Raw genomic sequence first — 27338 nt, forward strand, 5'->3', positions numbered from 1 at the left:
AAAGGAAGAAAAGAAGAATGGCTCATTTCTAGGCTACTGTGTTGAATCTCCGACTCGCCAGATTCAAAGCAGTATACTGAATGTCTGTGTCAAGGGAAGGCAAAGGAAAGCTGAGCAAAATAAAGTAATCTTTTTGACATTTCCATCCAAAAGGGCAATAAATCAATAAAACTAATCAATATTGCATGCTCTCGTTGAAAAGCGAGGGAATTTCTTTTAATACTTACGCCATATTGATGACTGGCCCAAAGCAATGCATTATTTATCAATTTAGTTGCTGAAATTTTACTTTGGCTGTTACTTTTTCCCCACATCCCATCCTAAATTTTTATTGACATCATCCATTAGCTTTGTGTTTTATAGGTCTAACTTGCGACAGTATACCTTAAACAGTGTGTTGCTGCTATCCTGAATCCAAGAATGATAATTCTGTGAGGTGCTAGGTTCGTTTCAGTCGTGATCATTCACATATATAATACCTGTTCCTGGCATATAGACCTTGTATTATCAGAATAAATTATGTAGTTATCTTTTGATGTTATAAGGACTGGAGATATTTTACATATTTTATAAACAACCTGTTCAGAGATGCTATGACATGCCTTTGGAGCACGTCGGACATGATCCCAAACCTTTTGGCTTAGAGACACCACCACGGCATCACAAGAACTCTGTCGTAGACATACCTTAGATATTTTTTGAACAGCCTGTTCACAGATGTTACTACCCATCACTGGAGCAGTTGGGACTTGAACCTGGGACTTCCAGCTCAGAGGTAGGGGCACGACTATTATGGAACACAGCCCAACCTGGATATATATTGGATATTTTCTGATCAATCTGTTCAGCAATGTAATAGCATTCCTCTGGGGCAGGTCGTACTTGAACCTGGGCCTTCTGAACATATCTTAGATTGTTTTTATCAACATGTTTAAATGAGTTATTACAAGGAGGGAAACGGGCTGGGTGCTGGCAGGTGGGACTAGATTAGGTTGGGATATCTGGTCGGCATGGACCGAAGGGTCTGTTTCTTTGTTGTACATCTCTATGACTCTGACCTATAAAGAAGGTGGAACTTGAATCTGGGCCCAGAAGCAAGGACACTACCACTGCAGCACAAGACCTCACTTTTTGTAACCAACTGATTTAGATATGTATCACGCATCTCTGGAACAGGTGGGACTTGAAACCAGGCCTCCTAGCTCAGAGGTAGGGACATTGCCACTGCAATACAAGTGTCTTCCCTGAACATAACTTATTTTAAAAAATTTAACCCAGTTTTTCTAATCAGCCTGTTCAGGGATGTTATTACACACCTCTGGAGCAGGTAGGAGTTGAAACTGGGCCTCCTGGTCCAAGGGCAGGCAACTACAACTGCACCACCAAGAGGACCCACCCTGAACACACATTATCTTATAACTTGTTAAATAGGAATAGTCATAGACAATATAACCTCTAAAACCCCTTGATCCATTCAGTTAGATCATGGCTAATCTATACCTATTGGTGCAAAATGTAAGAGATCCAACAGTGAAATCAGTGGAAATGTCTTCACCATGAGTGTAGTAAGAATGAGGAATTTACTACCATTGGGAGTGCATTTAAGGGGAACCTAGGCAAGCATATGAGCCACCTAGGAACAGATAGTTACCATGGTAGATTTAGATGATGAAAGATTTAAGGAAGCTTAAGTGTAGCAAAAGTAATGGCATAGACTGGTTGTGTTGAATGGCCTGTTTCTGTGCTGTATATGCTATATTATTTCAACGGTCCCAGTATCCAGCATCTTGGGAAGCAAGCTATGTATTTTTGCTATCTTTTGTGCAATAAAATTCTTCTTTATTTCGTGGCTAAACAGCCTGGCTGTATTTGAAGATAATGTCCCCCTTGTTCTAGGTTACTTCAGGAAAGGAAATAATTTATATAAAAGCAAAATACTGCAGATGTTATAAATCTGAAACAAACATGGCAATGCTAGAGAAGCTCAGCAGGTCTGGCAGCATCTGTGGAGAGAGAAACAGTTAACATTTTGAGTACCGTATAGCTCTTCAGCGGAAATAATTTATCTGGGAGTACTTATTGTATCAAATCTCTTGATTTTAAATGTCTTTATTAGATCATTGCTCAACCTTCTATACTCTAATTATGGATGTATTTTAATCAGCCTGTTCAGAGATGTTATGACATACCTCTGAGCAGGTAGGACTTAAACCCAGTCCTCCTTGCTCAGAGGTAGAGACGCAATCGGTGTAGCAAGTAATTATAAGGTCAGATGAAGTAACTTGCTCTCATTATTTAACCCTTTGAGCACTAATGTCATTCTATCGATTCTATACCATAACCATTCCTAGTCCAATATATCTTACCTTTAGCAATGAACCTGAGCTGCATTGTATAGATCAGGAAGGTTTTAGATTTGATCTGGTAGGTACTAAATTAATTTGTCCTAGCCAGGTAGCAGTAGGGGTACTAAATTTTATCTCTGCTACCCTAGCTCACAGATACCATTAACTAAGGTCCCATTCTGGATCACTAAGCTAAACTACGTGTGAATGGCTATCAGGTAAGAATGGGATTGAACCCTACTGGAATGTCCTTCAAGCGTGTCGGTAGGTGGCTGTTGAGTACAAACAGCGTAGGGTTTGGTTAAGATGCTTTCCATGCCTAAGTAACATGCTAACTATAGGGGCATATGAATAATGGCCTATTAAATACAGTACTCCGCACGTGTCAACATTTCAGGAGAGGAAAATATTGATGATGGGTCAGTTTGCGTACAGTTCTTTGCCTAAAGTGTTAGTGATCCTGCTTTGTTTTGTGACAGTATGAATTACACAACAAGATGAGAAAGGAAGATTTGGAAGCAATGAAAATGAAAGAAAATAACCCAACAGAATGGTAGGTTATTTTCTTATCCATTTTCTTCCAGCATGATTTGATGAACTTGTTTGTGGCTCAGTTCAAATTCTTCTCTTCAGTAATATTAGGAAAACTGTACCTGTGCTCACCTTTTTTGTTCATTCATGGGATGTGGTGTGTCACCAGTGAGACCAATATTTGCAGGTAGTTCTTCTATAACACGACAGTTGCATTCTTCTTCAACCTCACATTACAGAAAAATGATGCTTTAGAAACTGCATTTAAAATGTTGGCGATGTAATCATGTTACAGCCAACACACTTAAAAAAACTTGTGCTTTGGAAACAGTGTCCCCAACTCGTCAATTGCGTTACAGCGAATTTGCATTAATGAAATGCGCACTATGGCAGAATGACCTGTATTGTCTATCTCTAATTATCCTTGAGAAAGTGGTGGTGAGCTGCTGTCTTGAATACAGTTGAGTAGAAACTACATTGCTATGGGTTTTGAACCTAATTTCTTTTTTCAAAAATATATTTAAAAAGTACATTTCAAATTGGACCTCACAATGCAATAATGTTCGTTTTTCTTTCTCCATAGTGTTTTCTTTTACTCTGAGATCCCTCCATACTATTGCATTAGTTATGGTATTTACTGTACACGTTCAGTGTCAAGCATACAGCTTGAAAGGTTCAACAAAGGTATTGGCTCCTCAGTCGACTGACTGAATAGCCTGCGATATGGTCTTTTCACACTGTGTCTTTTGACAGTTACCCCCAAGCTTTAGTGCATCTCTCAGCACAATCCTGGATCTTGAAACGTGCCAGTCTGCACACTCAACATTCTTTGCATTGGAAAAATGGTGAGCCTTGGGCAGACCAAAGAACATGTTCAACCGAGGTAGTGATCCTCCATCAATAGTTGATGTTTGTCACTGTGTCCCCACCTGGGAATAGCCCATAGAGCATATAGTCCTGCACTCTTGAACTGCTCAAGCCTTGAAAAAATACTACATCTCCTTCCAGACCTCCTTTGCAAAGGCATGTATCTGAAGGAGGTGATAAACACACTCTTCTGTACCACATTTGCTTCAAGGGCAGCATGTGGTGGTGTGTGAAGGATCTGATGGGATGTAGAGACCAGATACAGACCAGACTGGGTAAACACAGTGAGCTTCCTTCTCTAAAGAACATAAGTGAACTGGATGGGTTTTTATAATTATCTGGTAGTTTCCTGGTCAACAATATTCTAATAGCTTTTTATTCCAGGTTTATTTAATTTAAGTTCCTGAGCTGCTGTGGTATGGGATCTCAACTTGTGTCTGGAACACTAGTCCACACTTCTGGATTACTGGTTGAGTGACCTGACCCATTGCTGTTAACTCCTCAAAGGACTAACTGACAAATATTACCTCCCCTTTGGTCCCTTACCAGCCTGTCACTAATTGTTTTGCTGTTCCCAAAATCTGTCTTATGATAGAGCTTGTTAGATCTTAAAAATGTATTTGGTTGAAAACTGAACTCTCAGGCTTTCAGAAGTTTCAGTCGAAGTTAAGAAACTTTTAATAAAAAGGTAGTGGTATTGCCATCAAAAGTTCCAGTGAGTCATGTTTGAAGAACGTGGAGCATTGTTTACATAGGATTTATGGCACAGAAACAAGTTATTCTGCCCAGCGAGTCCCTACCAGTGTTTCAATTCCAACTGAGTGTTCTTCAATCTTTTCTCATCTGAATCTACAGTGTAATCGTCTATTCCCTTCTCCCTCATATGCTTGACTATCTTGACCTTAAATGCATCAGTACTATTCTCTTCAACCACTCCCTGTTGGAGTGAGTTCGACATTCTTACCATTCTCCTGTAATTTGTTGCCGTCCTCAATGTTGATTATTCTGCTATCAATCTGGTGTCACCTCAAATTTGGAAATTGGATTTTTAATTCCAAAGTTCAAATTGTTAATGCAAACTGTGAACATCTGTGATCTCAGCACTAAATCTTGTTGAAGATCACTTCCACCTTCTGCTACTCTGATAATGCAGCTGTGTGTGATTGGTTTTAATTGTCTGGAGATCAGCTGCAACAGCAAATTATTGTTCGATGTTCTGGTTGTCAGTTTGCTCCAAAGAGCACAGTTCCTTTGGAGTAAAACCAGCCAGCAATTCTGTACAGAACTGAGACCTATGCACCTTCTGAACAAGGCCAGCCACCATCTCTTGGGGAGAAAAAACAGGAAATCCATGAACATCCTACATCAAAGTGAAGTTTAGAGGAAAAACAATGCCAATTTCATTTACAGTCCCATACAAAGTTGTATCACTTTCTGTTTACCAAGTAGGCCATCTTTCTCAAAAGGAAAGAAAGGTTGTTACTTTTCCAACTGTTATTCTATCTGAAACCACACATAACTATGTTTTAACTAAAATAACCCATAAGTGCTGTATCTTTATGGTATTTATATCATTTGCAAAACTGATAAAAGACTTTGTCTCAATCCATGTATTTAGTGCTATATCCCTCGTTATCTGGGATGATTCATCTTTTTGAATTTTTAAAATTTAATTTCAAGGGGTTTTCTAAAATATCCTAAAACATAAAAACTGCCCAGTTTCCACCTAACTTAACAAATGGTGATATGACGTTCCATTTGCAAACCAAGACATTTTTTTTCCAGGGAAGCACTTTGTAATGCAGAAGGACTGAGCTTCTATACATCAATTGAGGAACTGAAAAATATATGGATCCCATGTTCTATCAAGATGAAGCTCACTAAAACAAAAGAGCTGGAAGTCACAAACTGGACTGAAAATGAAGGTGTATGTAACTATTTCTAACTTGTGATTCTTTATTTTCAAACCTTAAATGAAGATGAGCTCCTGTATGTGGTTTAATTGCTACTTACAGAGTAGCTTGAGTTTAGAAGTGGAAATTATGATCCCAGCTGTTCATACTACTAGGCAAGTCAGTTCAATATATCATATCTTCATTTTCTTCTTTATTTAGTTATTTAACATGGTGGTTAGCCACTGAGACATATTCATACAAGGCTGCAGATTTTCTTTTAGCATATATATGATATATGAAAGAGAATGATTTCAAAACACACAGCAAAACAACAGTTCAGCTTTTGTTCCTGATGCTGTCTATTGTAGAATCTTGAGAGTCCAGATGATTTACTCCTCCTGGTTCAACACTTTAAAATTCTACTTAACTGATTCTTGATATTTTCTTTGCTTTAGACTGAGGACAATTTACTGAGTCATTTCCAAATTTGCTGTCAGAAACTTTTCACAAATCTGAGAGCCTAAACTTACTTCGTTCTAATGACCTGCAAACTTTCCTCATTTAGAAATTTCACAAACTAAACCTTCCTGCTGACATGATTTTGTTGCCTGAGTTGCCCTGAACATTTTTTAAACTCATCAAATGTCTCCTGAATTAAACTGAAAATCTTGCTTTTGAACTGAATTAAAGTTTGCTCATTTTAATTTCTTCTGAACTGAAAACAAAGCTAATGGCCTTACATCCTTCCTTGTCATAAACCCAAACAGTATAAACATCTTTCATTAACATCATGGATGTTAGTTGTTGTCCTCTTTCTGACAAAAATGCTGGATTTAGCCTTTGTTCCTGGTGGACACTGTAACCTTATCTCTGAACTTTTTCTCTAAAAAGAGCTTTCACAGAAGTAGCCAATGCTTACCAGCACCTGTTTTGAAAGCAAAACTTGAAAAATGATATTCATATCATGAAACTTGCACCTTTCATCACATGGTAAATTATGTGCACATGTTTTTCTGAAGGGGAGGCAGTTAGTATCTTTTCCAAAACATGGGGAAAAACATGAATATTTGAGAACCACAAAATGGAGTAAGATTGTTTAAACATAAATCTTCTCGGACAGTTACATTTGCAGTTCATACCTGGTGATTTTTTTTTTCTTAATTATAGATATGTCTGCAGAATGTTTTCTTCTAGTTTTTATAATACTGTACATATGGACAGGAATAGGCCATTTAGCCCCTTGAATCTCTTCTGCCATTCAGTGAGATCGTGGCTGATCTGTGGCCTAACTCCATATACCTGCTTTTGGGCCATATCCCTTAATATCTTTGCTTAAGAAAAGTTTATCTGTCTCAGATTTAAAACTAACAACTGATCTCGCATCAACTGCAATTTGTGGAAGAAACTTCCAAACTTCTACCATTCTTTGTGTCTAAAAGTGCTTCCGAAGTTCTTTCCTGAATGGTCTGGCCCTAACGTTTGGATATTGCACCCTAGTTCTAGAATCCCCAACAAATGCAAATAGTTTATCTTTATCTACCCTGTCTTTTACTGTTAATATCCTGAAGACTTCAATTAGATCACCCCTTAACCATCTAAATTCCATAGAAAACTGGCTTTATTTGTATTTACTTTCCATTAACTTAACCCATGAAATTCAGGTATCAATTTTGTAAACCTACATTGTACTGCCTCCAAGGCCAATATATCCTTCCTAAGGTGTGGTGCCCAGATCTGCTCTCAGTATTCCAAGCGGGGTCCAACCACGGTTTTGTATAGCTGCAACATAACTTTTGCATCCTTATACTCCAGCCCTCAAGATATAAAGCCCAGTATTTCATTTGCTGCCCTGATTATTTTCTGCGCCTGTTCTTGATATTTTAAAGGTCTGTGCACCTGAATTCCAAGTCTCTTTGGACATCACTGTATTTAACTTCATACCATCCAGAAAGAACCTTGAGCTATCCTTTTTCAGTCCACAGTGGATAACCTCAAATTTACATACACTGAATTCCATGTGCCACAGTTTTGCCCATTTGCCTAGTCTATCAATATTCCTTTGCAATTTTATGTAATCATCTATACTGTCTACAATGCTACCTAACTTAATATCTTGATGGTGAAGTTGGAAGAGTGAAACTGTTAGTATTCCTTTGTGGTTATGTAACTAACTCATTTTGCATAGTCACACATTCATCGGTATTGGCTGGATAAATACAGTACTATACTTGTTATAGCTACTCGAGGATGCATTGCCATTTACACAACTCACTTCAAGTCTAACTGGCAGAAACCTGGTATCAGTGTGAACATAACGTGGGCGGCCCTTGTAATATGCTGGAGGATTGAAGTTCCCTGTTCTGGACCTATGTTGCTTTCTCTATCATAGCTTGTAAAATCTAATATAGCCAAGCTTCAGTTTAGTTGTAACAGGTTTCAGAAATGTTTTCCATTAATTTTATTTACTGCTACTTGTTGCATCTGGTTTGGAAATATGTTTTCCTGTATTCTGTCTCAGAGTTCCTTAAAGGGGTTAGAAGTACCATGTGTTTAGTCTCTGGACACCTTAAACATTATTTGTAATAAAGACACAGGAAATTAAGACTTTTAATTATAATGTTCTGTAAGTCTGATTTCCAAATTTTCATGCTATTTTTAAATTGTTAAAATCCTCTTGTGAAAGAATAGCCGGACTAGCCGAATAGTATAGATATATTTGATTTGTCGTTCAGATCTACGTTTCTGCAAACTGAAGCGCTCTGTGTAAATTAGAGAACGAAACCACAGGGCAATGTTGAATAATTCATTTTGAGTGTTCTGTGGGAAGGAAGACCTGGAAGAGATCTGGGGCATTACTTTTAAAGCTGTGTTAGACATTGCACATTTCCAACTTTATACTGAAACAGTGCAGTTTTATGTAAATGACATAAATCTATTTTGAAGTAATTGGCATCAAAAAGCAGCTTTCATTGTTTGTATTTCTTTAAAATTCTCAAATTATAACCTGTTTGATATGTATAAGTCAGTGAGCACCCTGAGGTGGCTTATTATTTACTTTGGTCCTTATATGTAGTTGAACCCTTCAGAAGATGAGGAGAGCACCTACCTATATGATCTGGTGGTAACAGTGGCCCACATTTTAGACCCTCGGACTGGTGGAAATCTTGTAGCCCATATCAAGGTTGGCGAAACGTATCATCAACGAAAGGAGGTATAAGTATGGATCTAATTCCTAAATTAACAGGTCTTGAAACTGTCATATTTTAGTGTATCAGTGGTATTATCAGAAGCAAAAAAGTTATTTATTGACCGATTTATAGTACATCTCATCAGCAAAATTCCATCTGCTTCCCTTTTCAAAATAAATCTTTTAATGAACAGTTGATAATCATGGATTGCCATTAATATAATTGAAAATATACTTTTATAATTCATATATTAATGAAGTATTTGGTATAGTTTGTACTTCAAATTATGCTGAAGGAAATTGCAAGGAAACGTGTTCCAAACACTTGTGATCACCCCAGCCCCAGTCCTGCCTTAAACTTACAACTACCAAAAAATGTAGTCAGTTTCATTTTTATGGATCAGTATCTAAATTTATGATGACTATTTGAAAAAAAATCAGTAAGATTGCCTTCCTTTTCTGCCAGTTATTTTCACTGCCTGATGTTTTTTGCAGCGGTACTGGGAGTGGCTTAGTCTGCTGTAAATAAAGCTGTTGTCTCAACTGCAGCATTATGTTTTATTAGAGGGGAAAAGCTAGATTTATACAATGTTAAGAAATGAAATACCGGCAGATTGTCAGTTGACCTTGTTATATCCATGTTAAAATTCTTTCCACAGTCCTTCCAAAACTCTGACCAATGGAAGTGCAATTTTATGATGTGAAATTTCAATAAGCGGAGATGCCAATTTGCCTAATGGCAATTGCCAGTTGTAAAATATGACAGACTCTTTTTTTCATTTTTAGAAGTCATATGTTGGTAGTTGTCAAGGTTTTCTCTCTGAATCACCACCACTTTAGATTCCTTTTTTCCTCCTTGGACTCCAGTTTCCATCAAAGCAGATAAATGCAACTTACCAGCAATATTCATAATAATATTCTCCTGAAGTATTCAAAGTTTGTGAGAAGATTTGTAGCTCGGGTGCTTGTTGTTGTGGTTCTGTTCGCTGAGCTGGGAATTTGTGTTGCATACGTTTCATCCCCTGTCTAGGGGACATCCTCAGTGCTTGGGAGCCTCCTGTGAAGCGCTTCTGTGTTGTTTCCTCCGGTATTTATAGTGGTTTGTCTCTGCCGCTTTCGGTTGTCAGTTCCAGCTGTCCGCTGCAGTGGCCAGTATATTGGGTCCAGGTTGATGTGTTTGTTGATAGAATCTGTGCATGAGTGCCATGCCTCTAGGAATTCTCTGGCTGTTCTCTGTTTGGCTTGTCCTATAATAGTAGTGTTGTCCCAGTCGAACTCCTGTTGCTTGTCGTCTGCGTGTGTGGCTATTAAGGATAGCTGGTCGTGTCGTTTTGTGGCTAGTTGGTGTTCACGGATACGGATTGTTAGCTGTCTTCCTGTTTGTCCTATGTAGTGTTTTGTGCAGTCCTTGCATGGGATTTTGTACACTACATTGGTTTTGCTCATGCTGGGTATCGGGTCCTTTGTCCTGGTGAGTTGTTGTCTGAGAGTGGCTGTTGGTTTGTGTTCTGTTATGAGTCCTAGTGGTCATAGTAATCTGGCTGTCAGTTCAGAAATGTTCTTGATGTATGGTAACGTGGCTAGTCCTTTGGGTTGTGGCATGTCCTCATTCCGTTGTCTTTCCCTTAGGCATCTGTTGATGAAATTGCAGGGGTACCCGTTTTTGGCGAATACATTGTAGAGGTGTTCTTCTTCTTTTTGCAGTTCTGGTGTACTGCAGTGTGTTGTGGCCCTTTTGAACAGTGTCTTGATGCAACTTCTTTTGTGTGTGTTTGGGTGGTTGCTTTCGTAGTTCAGGACTTGGTCTGTGTGTGTGGCTTTCCTGTATACTTTTGTGGTGAATTCTCCGTTCGGTGTTCTCTGTACCATCACATCTAGGAATGGGAGTTGGTTGTCCTTTTCTTCCTCTCCAGTGAATCTGATTCCTGTGAGTGTGGAGTTGATGATCAGGTGCGTGCAGAACTGCAAAAAGAGGAAGAAGAACACCTCTACAATGTATTCGCCAAAAACGGGTAGCCACACACGCAGATGACAAGCATGAGTTCGACTGGGACAATGCTACTATTATAGGACAAGCCAAACAGAGAACAGCCAGGGAATTCCTAGAGGCATGGCACTCATGCACAGATTCTATCAACAAACACATCGACCTGGACCCAATATACCGGCCACTGCAACGGACAGCTGGAACTGACAACCGAAAGCGGCAGAGACAAACCACTAAATCCCGGAGGAAACAACACAGCAGCGCTTCACAGGAGGCTCCCAAGCACTGAGGATGTCCCCTAGACAGGGGACGAAACATCTGCAACACAAATTCACAGCTTGGCAAACAGAACCACAACATTCTCTGAAGTAATTATATTGTTTTTATTTGAGTAACTGGCACTGTCCTTTGGATTTATAACGGGGGTCCTTGGAAATGGCTATTTACAAATGGCTATGGCTATTTGTATTACAAATGGAAATGGCTATTTCCCCAGTGCAGCAATGTCTGAAAACTGCTACCTTAAGGCAGGATTTATTGTGTATATCTCATGCAATTTCTTTGTGTTTTAGGGCGTCACTCATAAACAGTGGTATCTGTTTAATGACTTTCTCATTGAACCAATTGACAAGGTAATAAATGATAGTGACTTTATCTTTTCAATTACGTTACTTTGAAACCATGTTGAGGGGGAAGGAAAATGAAAGAATTCTGTTTCCTTCTATTTTTTAATTCATATACCTTTTGTGATTTTTTTTTACCCCCAAGTAGACAGCGGGACCTCGACTTCCAAACATGAACCAATACACGGAGTATTAACTGCAATTTCTGTTTTTGTGTCATGGGTGTATTAATATTATTTTTAAAGATTCAGCATGTAAACATTTTCTGTACTTCTGAATGCCAATTTTATATTGTTCTACATTGTGTTCCAACTTGTGTACAAATTGACTTGCAAATGGATTCAAGAACAGAAACCGTTCACAATCTGGGGACTATCTGTACATAACTTATCATGATAAAAGATTTCTTATGTAAAGGCATACACACATACAGACACACACACTCTAGTCGAAGTAAAGTGGTTATGTCAATAGTACTATTAAGTACACTGCAGTCATGAGTGACCCACTGTGGTGCTAAGGTTCCGATTGCTGTTGCTCCAGGGAACTGAGAGTTCAGCTATGAACTTCATCATGCAGAGAAAAGACCACTTGCAGAATTTCAGGTGATGTAGAGTAAGTTGGTGGAGGGCAAAAAGTACATTTCCTCAGAACAAAAATGTATTTATGTTTATCAGCCTCAACTATAACAAAGTGAACAGCCAAGTACAGTACGGTACAGTACATCAGCATCTGAGTGACTTTGCCATACTGAGGTAATGCAACTTTGTTCTCTGATTCAATGTATAATAAGGTTTCATTGTTAGTGAGCTAATCGGAAGTGGGAAGGATAAGGAGTAAGATCCAAAATGAAGGCTAACAGCTTCTCGGACATGAAGGATCATTGTTACACATCACCTTGCAGAAGCTGACAGAGTAATGTTGGCAAGAAGTCTGCTGAATAGCACACCTGACTAACCACTTAGACCAGAGTATCAACATATGCCACATGGGAATTGAAAGAAACAAATTATTTTGAATGGGTGACCAGTGAGAATTCTTGGAATATTGTTGAGATTGCAGTTTACTTGAGAGTTGACTTTTTTTTTTGCAGTGTGAGGCTGTGCAGTTTGATTTGAGTTGGAAGATCCCCTGTATTCTGTATTACGCTAGACGAAATTTGAATTCCAAGTATGATTTAACAAGTAGGTAACATTTATTGAATTATTGAATCATAAATTGTTGACTGGAGAAGCATAGCTTGATCTAGAAGAAGCCCAAATCTACTGTCCCTTCCCTCAGCTGCTCCCTCTCTTTTTCTCTGCCCCACACTCCCAACTCACTATTGCATGATTTCTGTATTGTTTTATATGGTGCAGTTATCTGATTGTTTGAGAACTATGTATTAGCAAATAAGGCAAGAACATGTGGGTCATCCTGTTTGATAGCTATCTCAGACAAAGATGCTTTATAGAAATATGCCAGATTTGATGACCAGTCTCTGATAAATTTGCTGACGTCCACTGGAGTAGTAAATGGGGTTAGCTACAAATAGCTTCAGCTCTCCTCGCTCTGTCCTTTTTGGGAAGATGGAGAGAAAGCTGATAGGGAATTGATTAGCTGGGGGTGAGCAAGAAACAGAAATTTCATAGCACATGCCCTAAATTAAGGTTCCATGACCAACTTAGTTTTTAAATTTAAGTTGCAATGCTTAATATGTATTTTTCATCCGTTTTAAAGACCACCAACAGCTGTGGGTAATGTCTGCTGCAAAGAAATTCTTCCTCATCTCAATTTTAAATTGACACCCCTTTATCCTCTGACAATGCACTCTGGTCCTAAACTTTTTGACAAGGGGAAATATCCTCTCAGCACTTAACGTGTCAAGCCCCATTCCTATCTATTTTCATGAGATCACCTCTCATTCTTCTAAATTCTACAAGTAGCAGCTTTTGCTCTGTTTTGCGACAGTATATTTAGAACATTACAATGCAGTAGTGGCCTTTCGGCCATCGATATTGTCAACCTGTGAAGCTAATCTGAAGCCCATCTAACCTACACTATTCCATATCATCCATGTATTTATCCAATGACCATTTAAGTGCCCTTAACATTGGCGAATCTACTACTGTTGCAGGCAGGGCATTCCATGCCCTTACTACTTTCTGAGTAAAGAACCTACCGCTGACATCTATCACCCCTCAATTTAAAGCTATATCCCCTCTTGCTAGCCATCACCATCAGAGGAAAAAGCCTCTTGCTGTCCACCCTATCTAATTCTCTGCTCATTTTGTATGTCTCTATTAAGTCACCCCTTAACCTGCTTCTCTCGAACGAAAGCAGTCCTATAAGACCCTCCCTTCATATCAGGTAACATCCTGGTAAATCTCCTCTGCACCCTTTCCAATGTTTCCATGTCCTTTCTATAATGCGGTGACCAGAACTGTACGCAATACTCCAAGTGCTGCCGCACCAGAGTTTTGTACAACTGCAGCATGACCTCATGGCTCCGAAACTCAATTCCTCTACCAATAAAAGCCAACACATCATATGCCGCCTTAACAACTCTATCGACCTGGGTGGCAACTTTCAGGGATGTATGCACATGAGCACCGAGATCTCTCTGCTCATCCACACTACCAAGAATCTTACCATTAGCCCAGTACTCTGCATTCTAGTACGCCTTCCAAAGTGAATCACCTCACACTTCTCTGCATTAAACTCCATTTGCCACCTCTCAGCCCAGCTTTGCAACTTACCTATGTCCCTCTGAAACCTGCAGCATCCTTACAGGCTGTCCACAACTCCACTGACTTTAGTGTCATCCGCAAATTTACTAACCCATTCTTCTATGCCCTCATCTAGGTCATCTATAAAAATGACAAACAGCAGTGGCCCCAAACCAGATCCTTGTGGTATAGATGAACATTTCCCATCAACCATCACCCTCTGTCTTCTTTCAGCTAGCCAATTTCTGATCCAAACCGTTAAATTGCCCTCAATCCCATACCTCCATATTTTGTGCAATAGCCTACCATGGGGAACCTTATCAAACACTTGACTGAAATCCGTATGCACCACATCAAACTCTTTACCCTCATCCACCTGTTTGGTCACCTTCTCAAAGAACTCACTAAGGTTCGTGAGACTCGACCTCCCCTTTACAAAACCATGTTGATTATCCTTAATCAAATTATTCCTTTTTAGATGATTATAAATCCTATCTCTTATAACACTTTTCAACACTTTACCCACAACTCAAGTAAGGCTCAGTGGTCTATAATTACCAGGGTTGTCTCTACTTCCTTTCTTGAACAAGGGGACAGCATTTGCTATCCTCCAGTCTTCTGGCAGTGTTCCTGTAGACAATGATGACATAAAGATCAAAGCCAAAGGCTCTGCAATCTCCTCCCTAGCTTCCCAGATAATCCTAGGATAAATACCATCCGGCCCAGGGGACCTAGCTATTTTCACACTTTCCAGAATTGCTAGCACCTCCTTGTGAACCCCAATCCCATCTAGTCTAATAGCCTGTATCTCAGTATTCTCCTCAACAACATTGTCTTTTTCCGGTGTGAATGCTGATGAAAAATATTCATTTAGCGCCTCTCCTATCTCTCTTATTCAACTCGAGAGCTCATTCAACTCACCACAGAATACTACCTCAAACATAAATGTGTGCCAGGCAACTAGGATGTGCTTCATAAAGGAGAAGCAATTTTTTTTTATACATCCACTCCTGGAATATAGGTGTCACTGGCTCAACCAGCATTTATTGACTGTCCTTAGTTGCCCTCAAGAAGAACTCGGTGAGTTATCTTCTTGAACAGTGCAGTCCACAGTGCTGTTCAGGAGAGAGTTTCAGTTGATTTCAGGGAATTCCAGTTACTAGTTGCTTAAAATGTCGGTGTCAGTTGGAGTTCTGTATCATCAGGGAAGGTTTTAAATGCTGCAGGATTTTCTTTTTTGTAAACTATTTAAAGTGGTCTGTGTGTTTTTCAATTATTCTTTTATCGTTTTCATATTCTGACATTTTAAAATCCCTTCTTTACTAGCATTACATATAATTAACATCATCAAAACAGTCAGTCGGATGGGTCTTTGCTGGTAACCTTGAAAATACAGCTGATTATTTCTTTTCCTGAGAAAAGAATCAAATGCATTTCTTATCTGTGTCCAATTGTCTTTGTATTTCTCTAAAAATGTTTTAAATTTAGATGCATCAGTAAAAATTTCAATTTTTGTCAATGTAATAAATATCTATTAAGTGTGTCTCAAGCACGTAAGCCAGTGGTAATGTCTTTTGAATAGTGTGCACAGTTTGCCATTCTGGTTTTGATGTAGCAAATATGAGGCACCCATTTTGTAAATGGTCAAAATGCCAGAGTCATCATCTGGCTCAATTTTGTAACCCTGTTTTCAATTTAGGAAAACTTTCCTCATACAGGTGATTTAAATTTGCAATATTTTCTCATCCCTAGTTAGTAACTGGACTAGCTAATTATGTTTTGTGTTTTATATTTTGATATTTTAATGTCTTATTTCATTAGTAACCACAGAATGATTTTTTACCTTTCAGTAAAAAATCCAATTGAAGCAAGTGTTTTGCTGGCAGAGGCATCTCTCGCTAGAAAGCAGCGAAAATGTCATGCAACTTTTATTCCATTAATGCTGAATGAAATGCCCCAGCCTAGTGATTTAGTGGGCTTGGATGCAGAGTTTGTCACATTGAATCAGGTATGCGTGTTAACTTGGAAAATATGGTTAGTTTAACATATCATCTTGAGGAAAGTGTCTTTATTTTAGGTACAATTAATAATTTTTTTAATATGGTACTCCAATTTGACCTAGAATTTACTCGCAACAAAGATTTTTATTGGCCACTTATCCCAGGTTGGGAAGGTAAAATGGTGTGAGCAATGATTTTTTTCATTAACTATTAGTGGCACCGATCTATGATTGGTGAGTGGCAGAAACATATGACTAAATAATGTGGTCCTTGTGGAAATGTTGCACAGATATAGGGATACCTTTTTTGCAGTTATGCTCATTGTTTGAGCACAGTACATGAGCTTTTCTCCATATCTAGCCAATGCTATACTTAACGTATACCTGCTTGATGGTATCGAATCACACATATTCTATTTCTGAGCAGTGAGTGTGACCCATATGCTTTTTGTATATGATCTCCCTATTGAGACCAAAATACACTAGGAAGTTTAACTTTGGCGGTGGGGAAACTTCTAGAAACAGTTATTCAGAACAGAATTAGTAATCATGTGGAAAAAAGGTGGCTTGATTTGGAAGAGTCAGCATTGACCTCTAGAGGGAAAATTGTGTTTGGCTAACTTGCTAGAATTTTTTGAAGAGGTAATAGAAAGGGTTGATGATAGTAACAGTGTTAATGTGGTATACATTGATTTCATAGAACATCGAACAATACAGCGCAGAACAGGCCCTTCGGCCCTCGATGTTGCGCCGACCTGTGAACTATTCTCAGCTCGTCCCCCTACACTATCCCAAAATCATCCATGTGCTTATCTAAGGATTGTTTAAATCTCCGTAATGTGGCTGAGTTGACGACATTAACAGGTAGGGCATTCCACGCCCTTACCACTCTCTGCGTAAAGAACCTGCCTCTGACATCTGTCTTAAATCTATCACCCCTCAATTTGTAGTTATGCCCTCTCGTACAAGCTGACATCATCATCCTAGGAATAAGTGTTTCACTGTCTACCCTATCTAATCCTCTGATCATCTTGTATGTCTCTATCAAATCACCCCTTAGTCGCCTTCTTTCCAATGAGAACAATCCCAAGTCTCTCAGCCTTTCCTCATAAGACCTTCCCTCCAGACCAGGCAACATCCTGGTAAACCTCCTCTGCACCTTTTCCAATGCTTCCACATCCTTCCTGTAATGGGGCGACCAGAACTGTACACAATATTCCAAGGGTGGCCGCACCAGTGTTTTGTATAGTTGCAGCAGGATATTGAGGTTTCGGAACTCAATCCCTCTACCAATGAAACCTAACAGACCGTATGCCTTCTTAACAGCACTATCCACCTGGGTGGCAACTTTCGGAGATCTATGCACATGGAGTCCAAAATCCCTCTGCACATCCACACTACCAAGAATCCTTCCATTGACCCAGTATTCTGCCTTCCTGTTATTCTTCCCAAAGTGCATCACCTCTCATTTAGCTGCATTGAACTCCATTTGCCACTTCTCAGCCCAATTCTGCAGTTTATCCAAGTCCCCCTGCAACCTGTAACATTCTTCCAAACTGTCCACTACTCAACCGACTTTAGTGTCGTAAAATGCCTTTAAGAAGGCATTTGATGCAATGCCACGCAACAGACTTGAGAGAAATTATAGGTCATGGTACAAAAGGGACAGTAGCTATGTGGATACAAAATTAGCTGGGTGATAGGAACTGAAAACTCCTAGTCAGTGGATATTTTTCAGGTTGGAGGAAGGTTTGTAGTGGAGTTCCCCAGAGATTGGGACCCCTGCTTTTCAGTGATATGTATTAATGATCTGGATCTTGGTGTGCAGGAGACAATTTCAAATTTTGTAGATGACATTAAATTTGGAAGAATTGTAAACTGCGAGAACAGTGTGGAACTCCAAAAGGACTTTGACAAGTTGGTAGAGTGGATGTCTGGCTCATGCTTGAGGCTCAATGCAGAGGAGTGTAAGGTGATCCATTTTTGTAGAACATTGGAAAACAATATAAAGTAGGGGCTACAATTCTAAAGGGGTTGCAGGAGCAGAGGGTCCTTCATGTGTGTGTGTGCACAGTTCACTGAAGATGACCAAACAGGTGAAGAGAGCAGTTAATAAAGCATGTAATATTCTTGGTTTTGTTAGTAGATGCATAGAGTACAAGAGCAAAGAGGTGATATTGCAGTGGTGTAAGACACTTGTTAGACCTCAGCTGGAATATTGTGTACAGTTGTGGGCCCTACATTATTGGAAACACATGAATGCTTCAGAGACAATGCAGAAAAATTTACAAGATTGGATTCAGGAATGAGAAACTTCAGCTGTAAAGATGGATTGAAAAGATTGGGACTGTTTCTCTTTAGGGAGAAGATGGCTGAGAGGAGGTTTGGTAGAAGTTTCAACGTCATGAGCAGGGTAAATAGAGCAGATAGGGAGAAGCTGTTCCTGCTTGTAAAAGAGAGGGGCATAGATTTAAAGTGATGTGCAAATGAAGCAAGGGTGATGCGAGAAAAGACTTTTATGGTGCATAGTTAGAGTATGGAATGCACTGCCTGGAAATGTGGTGGAGGCAGGTTTAATTGAGGCATTCAAGAGTGGCATTGGATGGTTATTAGGTCAAAATGGTGTGCAAGGATATGGGAGCTTGCTCCGCCTCTCCCTTGCCAGTATTTTCTGTTTTTATGTCTTGAGCATCGACAGGATTTTTTGCTTTTGGGTCTGATTGGAGGTTTTCTGTGGCAACGTTTGAACTGGTTCTGTTAAAGCAGAGCTCTGAGAATAGGGCAGAAACTGTGTTATTGGGTGTGATACAGTTGGAAAGAGCGAAAGATAGGAAGGGTGAAAGATCATGAATTATGAGGATTCTGTGCCAGCAGAGCTGTTGTAAAGATTAATGGTAAGACAGCCAATTATGGGGGATGTTTTAAAAACCAACAAAAGATTTTTTTTAAAAAAAGGTAAACTTTGAGGATAAACTTGTAAGTAATATCAAAACCGACTGCAAAAGCTTCTTTAAATATGTAAAAAGGAAGAGAGAAGCTGAAGTTAACATAGGTCCCTTAGAGAATGAGGCTGGGGAAATAATAATGAAGACTGTGGAAATGACAGAGCAGTTGAGTAAATACTTTGCATCAGTCTTTACAGTAGACGACACCTAACACTCCAAAATTACTCAATAATCGCAAAAAAGCTAGCATCCAGGTTCAGCAGGTAATAGGGAAGGTAAATGGAATGTTGGCTTTTATTTCAAAGGAAATGGAGTATAAAAGTAGGGAAGCTTTGCTAAAACTATTCACACCTCACCTAGAATACTGTGAACAGTTTTGAATTCCTTATCTAAGGAAAGGTATACTGGCATGTTAAAGTACAGATTTGAGATGGCCCAGGAAATCCCTTATGGACTCAGACCTGTAAGCCTCTCTCTTGGTTCGTCCCAGAGATCATACTGTTTGGAAGTCTGGAATAAAAAACCCTCTTACAGACAGATTAGTTTAATTTTAGTCATCCCCTTTATTTACCAATAGCATCACTGTTGCAACATAACACTGATACCTATAAGCTAAACTAACTAGGTTCTAATAACCTAGGAGAGTAGGGTGCCAGCTCTTCAAGTGCCCCAGCAGGCTACTCCGATGTACAGCTGCAAAGTGGCCTTCCTTTTATACAAAAGTTTTTTAAAAATTGCATGTTGTTAATTAGACAGATGACCGTGAAAGACAATAGTTCGTAAGGAAGAAAAGTTAATTGACAATAGTTCGTAAGGAAGAAAAGTTAATCTCTTTTTTTTTTCCTGTGTACACTGGACTAATCACTCCTACAGGCCCCTAAGCCATTCATCAGGTGGGAAAAACACCCAGCCGAGTTAGGCGCCTGCTAGCGAGATAAGCTCCTATCATAAAGAGGTACCAATCTGAGCTAATTGGAGAGTTCATAAGGTAACCGTGCACAGCTCACATGTCTGATACAATTATTTTGACAAAATGGCTTCTGAGCAAGGAGGGCAAACTTGTGACCATAAAATGGCTTCCTGACACATTTGTGCCAGAATCCCTTCAATGTTAGGCTTAGGATAATTTCTAAGCTAGGAGCAGACTTCTGTTTTTTAAGCACTGAATCATTCTGTACCTGAGGCTGAGATGTTACCGTAAGGTTGCATTTAAACTGATTCATTAGCCTTTTAATTAACATGCTTTCTTTTCAGGGTTGTGATTCAAATTCAAATAAGACATAAGATCTGATTAGTTAGAATTGACAGTGGGGCAGTCTGTAGAGTGGTCTGCAAAAACAGCAAGTAAGTTAAGGCTTCATCAATATTACCTTTTACAGAGTTTGTATTTAATAACCAGTAATGGCAACTCAGTATCACCTTAAGGTCCCAAAATGCAATTAAATTCAATCCATAGCAGATAAGCATGAAGTGTTACTTTTCTATTGGCTCCAACAGCCTCAGCACTAAAATGGTCTCTCTCTCTCTCTAGTGTCCTTTTGAACTCTCAAGTCAGCAAAGATTTTTTTTCTCTCTCGGTGTCTGCCCTGCACACACACATTCACCGATGCTAAGGCAAATGTTCTTAATTGCCTTCCAGCATCCTGTTATCAGATGTCCCTATCTTCTGCATTCCTTGAGTCCCACCCCACCCCCTTTTTTTCCTGAGCCTTCCTGCCTGTCTATTTTCTAGTGCAGTAAGTGTGTTTTATAATTCAGCATTACATTTTAGTCTAAATGTTTAAAGACACGTTTTAAGGCTATAGACTTTCTCAGGGATTGGAGGCAGTCCAGAGAAGGTTCACTGGGCTGATGCCAGGTCTAGAATGACTGTCTGTCTTATAAGGAGAGGTTGAATAGGTTGGACTTTTACTCTTTGGAGTTAGTGAGATATATTATTGAAACATACAAGATTCTGGGGACTTGACAGGGGAGATGCGAAAAGGCTATTTCTTCTTGTGGGAGAGTCCAGTACCGGAAGACATAATCTTATTTCACGAGAAAATTGTACATTTACATCAGAGATGAGGAATTTATCTGGGATTGAAGTAAGTCTGTGGAATTTTTTACTGCAGAGGGCTGTTGAGGGACTGGGTAGTTAAGTACATTCAAGGCTGAGATTGATTTTAAATCGGAAATGAGGAAAAACAGGCAAGTGGAGTTGCAAATTCTTAGATCAGCCGTGATTCCATTGACTGGAAGAACTGACTCGATGAGCTGATTGGCCTACTTCTGCTCCTATGTTTTGTGCTCATGATTTGAGTGAATGTGTGTGCCTTGCTTCTGTTGACCATGTTCAAAGATGGAACTGTTTGTGAATGTAACTCCAGGGCTGATATTGGGAGGAGGGCAACCTGACATACTGGAGACTGAGTTGGAGGACTGAGATTTTACATGGTTCCACAATGCAAATACTTATAACTACATGAGGTGTATCTTTCAAATAAAAGCGAAGCACTGTGGATGCTGGAGATTTTAAATAAAAGTCAAATTGGACTCAAAAGTTAACATTGTTATCTCTCTACAAATGCTGGCAAACCTCCTGAGTTTCTCTAGCACTTTGATTTTATTGAGGCACTTCTTTGTTGTATCAACAGTTCAAAATGAAATTTCCCTCTATTTAAAATATCCTTTGTCTGTTAATTAATCATTGAAATATGTTGAATTTTAGCTGGTTTGTTGCACTAAAAGTTTTGAAGTGAAATTTTAGCCAGTGATTTTCTGTGATTCTGTTATGTGCATTCTTTCCTTTTAAAATTTGCAGTCTCTATGGGCATCATACTAATGAGTTTCATTGTTTTCTAGTGGATATTCCCCAATGAAGTGAAATCAGTTTTGTTTTAGAAGCAGTTTGTTAATTATTCGGGTATTAAGATTACTACTATCAAACAAACTAGTGCAGTTTGTGTATAATTTGGGAATACAGTTGGTTCTGCTATAATAAGTGTTTCGTCAGCGTGAATTGGATTTAACATGATTTAAGAATTTAGATTGTTACTTGTAGAATGTGAACTTTTGTTACCTATATTGGCTATAGCGCCATTCTGGACCTATTAGTTTAAATGGCACAGCTATAGCGCGATTTTCTTATAACACGAGGTCACACGAGAACAGAACTATCGTGTCAAATCAGAACAAACTATGACATTTTTCAAAGAAAATTCTAAATCTAATACCTGTACTCCACTTAAGGTTAGTTTAGTGAAACTTGTCATTTTGTTAGTTTGTGATGTTTTATATAACTTGATATTCATAGGAAGAAGCAGAGCTGCGTAGTGATGGAACAAAATCCACGATCAAGCCCAGCCAAATGTCAGTTGCCAGAATCACATGTGTGCGAGGTCAGGGACCGAATGAAGGTGTTCCGTTCATTGACGATTACATTTCCACACAGGAGCAGGTAATGAGATGAGCAGAGGTTTTGCTGATCTTGCTGTCTAATTTGGGTGACCACTATTTTGAAGCTGATGTCTAAAGCATGAAATAACCTAATAGAATACTTAAAGCAACTTCTTGTCAAACACTGTATTCTCAGTTTTTAATCCACTAAGTTTGTTTTAATTTATTTTGGCCAAGTTGAGAGCCACCAAATCAGGATCAATCACCTTCACAGGCAGGGATTGCTATTGTTGTGGTTCTGTTCGCCGAGCTGGAAGTTTTTTTTGCAAACGTTTCGTCCCCTGGCTAGGCGACATCATCAGTGCTTGGGAGCCTCCTGCGAAGCGCTTCTTTGATGTTTCCTCCGGTGTTTATAGTGGTCTGTCCCTGCCGCTTCCGGTTGTCAGTTTCAGCTGTCCGCTGTAGTGGTTGGTATATTGGGTCCAGGTCGATGTGTTTGTTGATGGAGTTTGTGGATGAATGCCATGCCTCTAGGAATTCCCTGGCTGTTCTCTGTCTGGCTTGCTCTATGATAGTAGTGTTGTCCCAGTCGAATTCATGTTGCTTGTTGTCTGCGTGTGTGGCTACTAAGGATAGCTGGTCGTGTCGTTTCGTGGCTAGTTGATGTTCATGTATGCGGATTGTTAGCTGTCTTCCTGTTTGTCCTATATAGTGTACTATTTAGGACTGCACTAAACACTATATAGGACAAACAGGAAGACAGCTAACAATCCGCATACATGAACATCAACTAGCCACGAAACGACACGACCAGCTATCCTTAGTAGCCACACACGCAGACAACAAGCAACATGAATTCGACTGGGACAACACTACTATCATAGAGCAAGCCAGACAGAGAACAGCCAGGGAATTCCTAGAGGCATGGCATTCATCCACAAACTCCATCAACAAACACATCGACCTGGACCCAATATACCAACCACTACAGCGGACAGCTGAAACTGACAACCGGAAGCGGCAGGGACAGACCACTATAAACACCGGAGGAAACATCAAAGAAGCGCTTCGCAGGAGGCTCCCAAGCACTGATGATGTCGCCTAGCCATGAGACGAAACGTTTACAACAAAAACTTCCAACTCGGCGAACAGAACCACAACAACGAGCACCCGAGCTACAAATCTTCGCACAAACTTTGAAGGGATTGCTATATCTGCATATGTAATGGGTTTGGGGTAGTGTATTCGTAGGGTTGTGTGTAAGTCGGGTGGGTATGACTCCTAGGAAACTGCTAACTGCAGCAGAGCCCTCTGAATTCTCTGATTTAAATGGATACTTCTGGAGGACTCCAAGTGCTGGGGAATTGTCAGTTGGCATTTTCGGTTTCCTGGAGGCTATTATATTGGGGATTCTGCAGTTCTACGCTGCACAGACAATTGTGTGGCCATCAGAAAATTTGGGTCATAGTTTCTTTGCATGAGTCGAGAATGTGGTGCTGGTAAAGTACAGCAGGTCAGGCAGCATCCGAGGAGCAGGAGAAACGTCGTTTCGGGCATAAGCCCTTCATCAGGAATGAACCAATTATATTCTGTCCTTGGTCCCTCAAGGACATCCTCTCTCTCCAGGACTGCAAAGTCTCCTTCATCAATACTGCTACCCCTCCTCACTTTTTTCCTTTCCTATTTTACCCTTTTCCAACTTTCTTGAATACCTTGTATCCAGGAATGTTTAGTACCAGATTTTGTCCTTTCTTGAGACAGGTCTTTGTTTTTGCCACAACATCATATTTTCACTTGGTTATATGCTTCTAACTCATCTTCACTATATTCTGTGGGTTTAAATGCATGTACAGAAATCCTAATTTACATCTTATCACATTTCCTCTTATTCTGACCCCATTTAATGCTTTTACTTTTCTTTATGTACATTATTTTCCTCGCTCGCATGATCTCCTTGGTTCTCATAACGCTGCCAAGTTTGTTCAAACCCTTCCCAATAGTACTGGCAAACTGCCCTGAAAGGATAAAGTGAGGACTGCAGATGCTGGAGATCGGAGTTGTGTGTGTTGCTGGAAAAGCACAGCAGGTCAGGCAGCATCCGAGGAACAGGAGAATCGACATTTTGCACATAAGCCCTTCGTCAGGAATCCTCATCGGAAATGTTGATTTTCCTGCTCCTCAGATGCTGCCTGACCTGCTGTGCTTTTCCAGCACCACACTCGCGACTCTGCACCAAAAGGATGTTGGTCCCAACTCTGTTCTAGTGCAACCCATCAAATGTGTATAGGTCATTTCTCTCCCAGAACTGATCTCAATCTTCCAGGAGTATAAAAGTCCTCAATTCTGTACTTAGTGTCCAGTCACACATTTGTCTGTTCCAACATCCCATTTCTAGATTCAATAGTAGCACCAGAAGTGATCCAAAAATTGCTATCTGTATCATCCTGCTTGGTAGTTTCTTTCCTTGTTCCCTAATATATGCCTGCAGGACTCATCCCTTTTCCTTCCAAATACGGGTATGGTCCGTGACCTCTGACTGGTCCCTTCTCTCCATCAGTTTGCTTTGTAGTCACTCAATTACATCCTTGACTTTGGCACCAGGAAGGCAACATAACATCTTGGATTAACCTCTGTAGTTGCAAAATGCATGTATATTTCCCTATGAAATGACACTATCTGAAAATTATCTTGTATACTTACTCCACAAGTGTGTTTTTTTTTCTTAAATTAGGTTGTGGACTACTTGACTCAGTATTCTGGAATCAAGCCTGGAGACCTTGATGCCAAAATTTCATCCAAGCACCTAACCACCTTGAAGTCAACGTACCTGAAACTGAGATTCCTTATTGATATTGGAGTAAAGTTTGTGGGACATGGGCTGCAGAAGGACTTCAGAGTCATAAATCTTATGGTTGGTTTGAAAAGTTCTCCGTTCTTCAACAGAATACTTTAGGATAAACTAACTGTAATGCCATCCTGTACTTGTGGACATCTGGTCTGCCAGCACCAAAAAGAAAAAAATATGCAAAGGTATAAAAATTAAGTGTTCACTTAATATCCCCAAAAGCAAACAACAGATTAAGGCGATGTATTCAGCAGCAATTGTTTCCTTCGAAGGGAGACTACCCTTTGTGACCCCTTAATTTTTTATAAAGATTTGCAAGTACTGGCAGAGTGTAAATTGGTGATTTTTAGGGGGAACCCATCTGACGTCCGTTCCAAATGTGGAAGTAAATTGGGTTTCAGTAGGAGTTGAAATGGGTTTGATGAAAGTATTCAATAGAATTTTTGTTATGTACTCATAGAAACTAGAGGAAGCCATTTAGCCCTTCAAGCCTATTCTGCCATTCAGTGAGACCATGGTTGACCTGTAACTTAATTCCATATACCCACCTTTCCTCCATCATCTCTTTGGCTAACAGAAATCTGTTAACCTCAGATTCAAAATTAACAACTGACCTAGCACCACTTGTTATTTGTGGAAATTAATTTCAAACTACCACCAATTTTTGTGTATTTTACTTCACTGAAAGTTTTAACTTTTTTAAGATTGTGTTCTCTAGTCCTTGACTCCCCAACCAGCAGAAATAGTTCCTCTCTATCTGTTCTTCTTAATATCTTGATAACTTTGATCAAATTAGCCCTTACCCTTAGGAGAAGGAGATCAGTTTTCTCAGTTGGCTAAATACCTGGATTGTAGTGTAGAATGTGCCAGTGGCACAGTTTCAGTCCCCAGTTCTGGTAGTTCATGGTTGCTTGTCTGTTTACTTTGTCCCATGCTTGATGGAGAATGGTGCCCTTCAAACTATGTATAGGGTGCTGACTATGGCTATTTTCCATTTCTAGTTAGGTAACATTCTCAAATCTGTGCTCAGAACTGCTCACTATTCCATGTGTAGTCTAATCAGGGTCAGTTCACTAATTAACATCACTTTTTGTTTTTAACAAGCTGGTTGGTGTTTATTGCCCATTCCAAGTTGCCTTGAGGGTTTTGAGAGTCAACCACTTGTATAGTCACATGCAGGCACATTGGATAGGCAAGGCAAGTTCCCTTCCATATTGGTGAACCAGTTATAATCGTAACAGCTTCCAGGGTTGACTGGTGTTCCTGCACAAATTGCCAGAATTATTCAATGTAGTTCCACAACTTGTTATAGTGGGATTTTAAATCATGGCTGAGTACTAAGTCGAATACCAAAAATATCATGTGAAAATAACTGCAAGGTGGAGTTTCCTCAGCTGGATTTATTGGCTGTTTTTTTTTCTGAGACACCACTGAGAACCCTTGTTTTTCTTAATGGCAGAAGGGTTATTTTCTCTCCTCCATGTCTCTTTAGAAGGTGTTTAGAATTAAATTCTGGTTGCTGACATGATACAAGTTGTAATTTTTCACAAGTTTTAATGGAATTGAATGATTTATTGTCACATGTATTTAACAAGTAAATAATGAAAAGTATAAGAAGTATCAGCCATAAGTGTTGGCCATAGAATAGATTAGAAGGCAAATTTGAATTTGAATTTGAAACTGATCTTGACTGACACTTCCTGTAGGGATTGTTGAATATAGATTGGAATAGGAATCCTCACCTACACCAGCTCAAGGGTGCTGATAAATGCAGTGTCCTTATCACAATCCCAGTAGCACTTGACTACCACACTTTGCATTTAACAATTGACACACATGTTTTAAAGTGGTGAAAATATGTTGAAACCAGTTTTCCAAGTGAACATTGCTAATAGAGTCATAGAGGTGTACAGCATGGAAACAGATCATTCTGTCCAACCCGTCCATGCCGACCAGATATCCCAACCCAATCTGGTCCCACCTGCCAGCACCCGGCCCATATCCCTCCAAACCCTTCCTATTCATGTA

The 27338-nt window shown here is 39.6% G+C and overlaps 1 protein-coding gene across 4 annotated transcripts in view; it reads left to right on the top strand.

Annotated features, from left to right (window-relative positions):
* The window catches only part of pan2 (poly(A) specific ribonuclease subunit PAN2), a 140720-nt gene that overhangs the window by 55716 nt on the left and 57666 nt on the right, over window positions 1-27338 (top strand). For 3 of the 4 annotated variants that reach the window (XM_087985657.1, XM_087985656.1, XM_043681741.2), the window contains 8 exons: window positions 2825-2898; window positions 5529-5670; window positions 8712-8849; window positions 11385-11444; window positions 12529-12619; window positions 15994-16151; window positions 22383-22526; window positions 25197-25376. In XM_087985657.1, coding sequence (XP_087841783.1) covers window positions 2825-2898; window positions 5529-5670; window positions 8712-8849; window positions 11385-11444; window positions 12529-12619; window positions 15994-16151; window positions 22383-22526; window positions 25197-25376 — 987 coding nt within the window. Of the gene's footprint in view, window positions 1-2824; window positions 2899-5528; window positions 5671-8711; window positions 8850-11384; window positions 11445-12528; window positions 12620-15993; window positions 16152-22382; window positions 22527-25196; window positions 25496-27338 lie in introns of all 4 variants that reach the window. The other variant, XR_015755792.1, reaches the window with a different exon arrangement.

The sequence above is a fragment of the Chiloscyllium plagiosum genome, unplaced genomic scaffold (genome assembly GCF_037043375.1).
Source record: "Chiloscyllium plagiosum isolate Xiang-an unplaced genomic scaffold, Cpla_swu_hap1 HiC_scaffold_53X, whole genome shotgun sequence".
In the NCBI taxonomy this organism is placed as follows: domain Eukaryota; kingdom Metazoa; phylum Chordata; class Chondrichthyes; order Orectolobiformes; family Hemiscylliidae; genus Chiloscyllium; species Chiloscyllium plagiosum.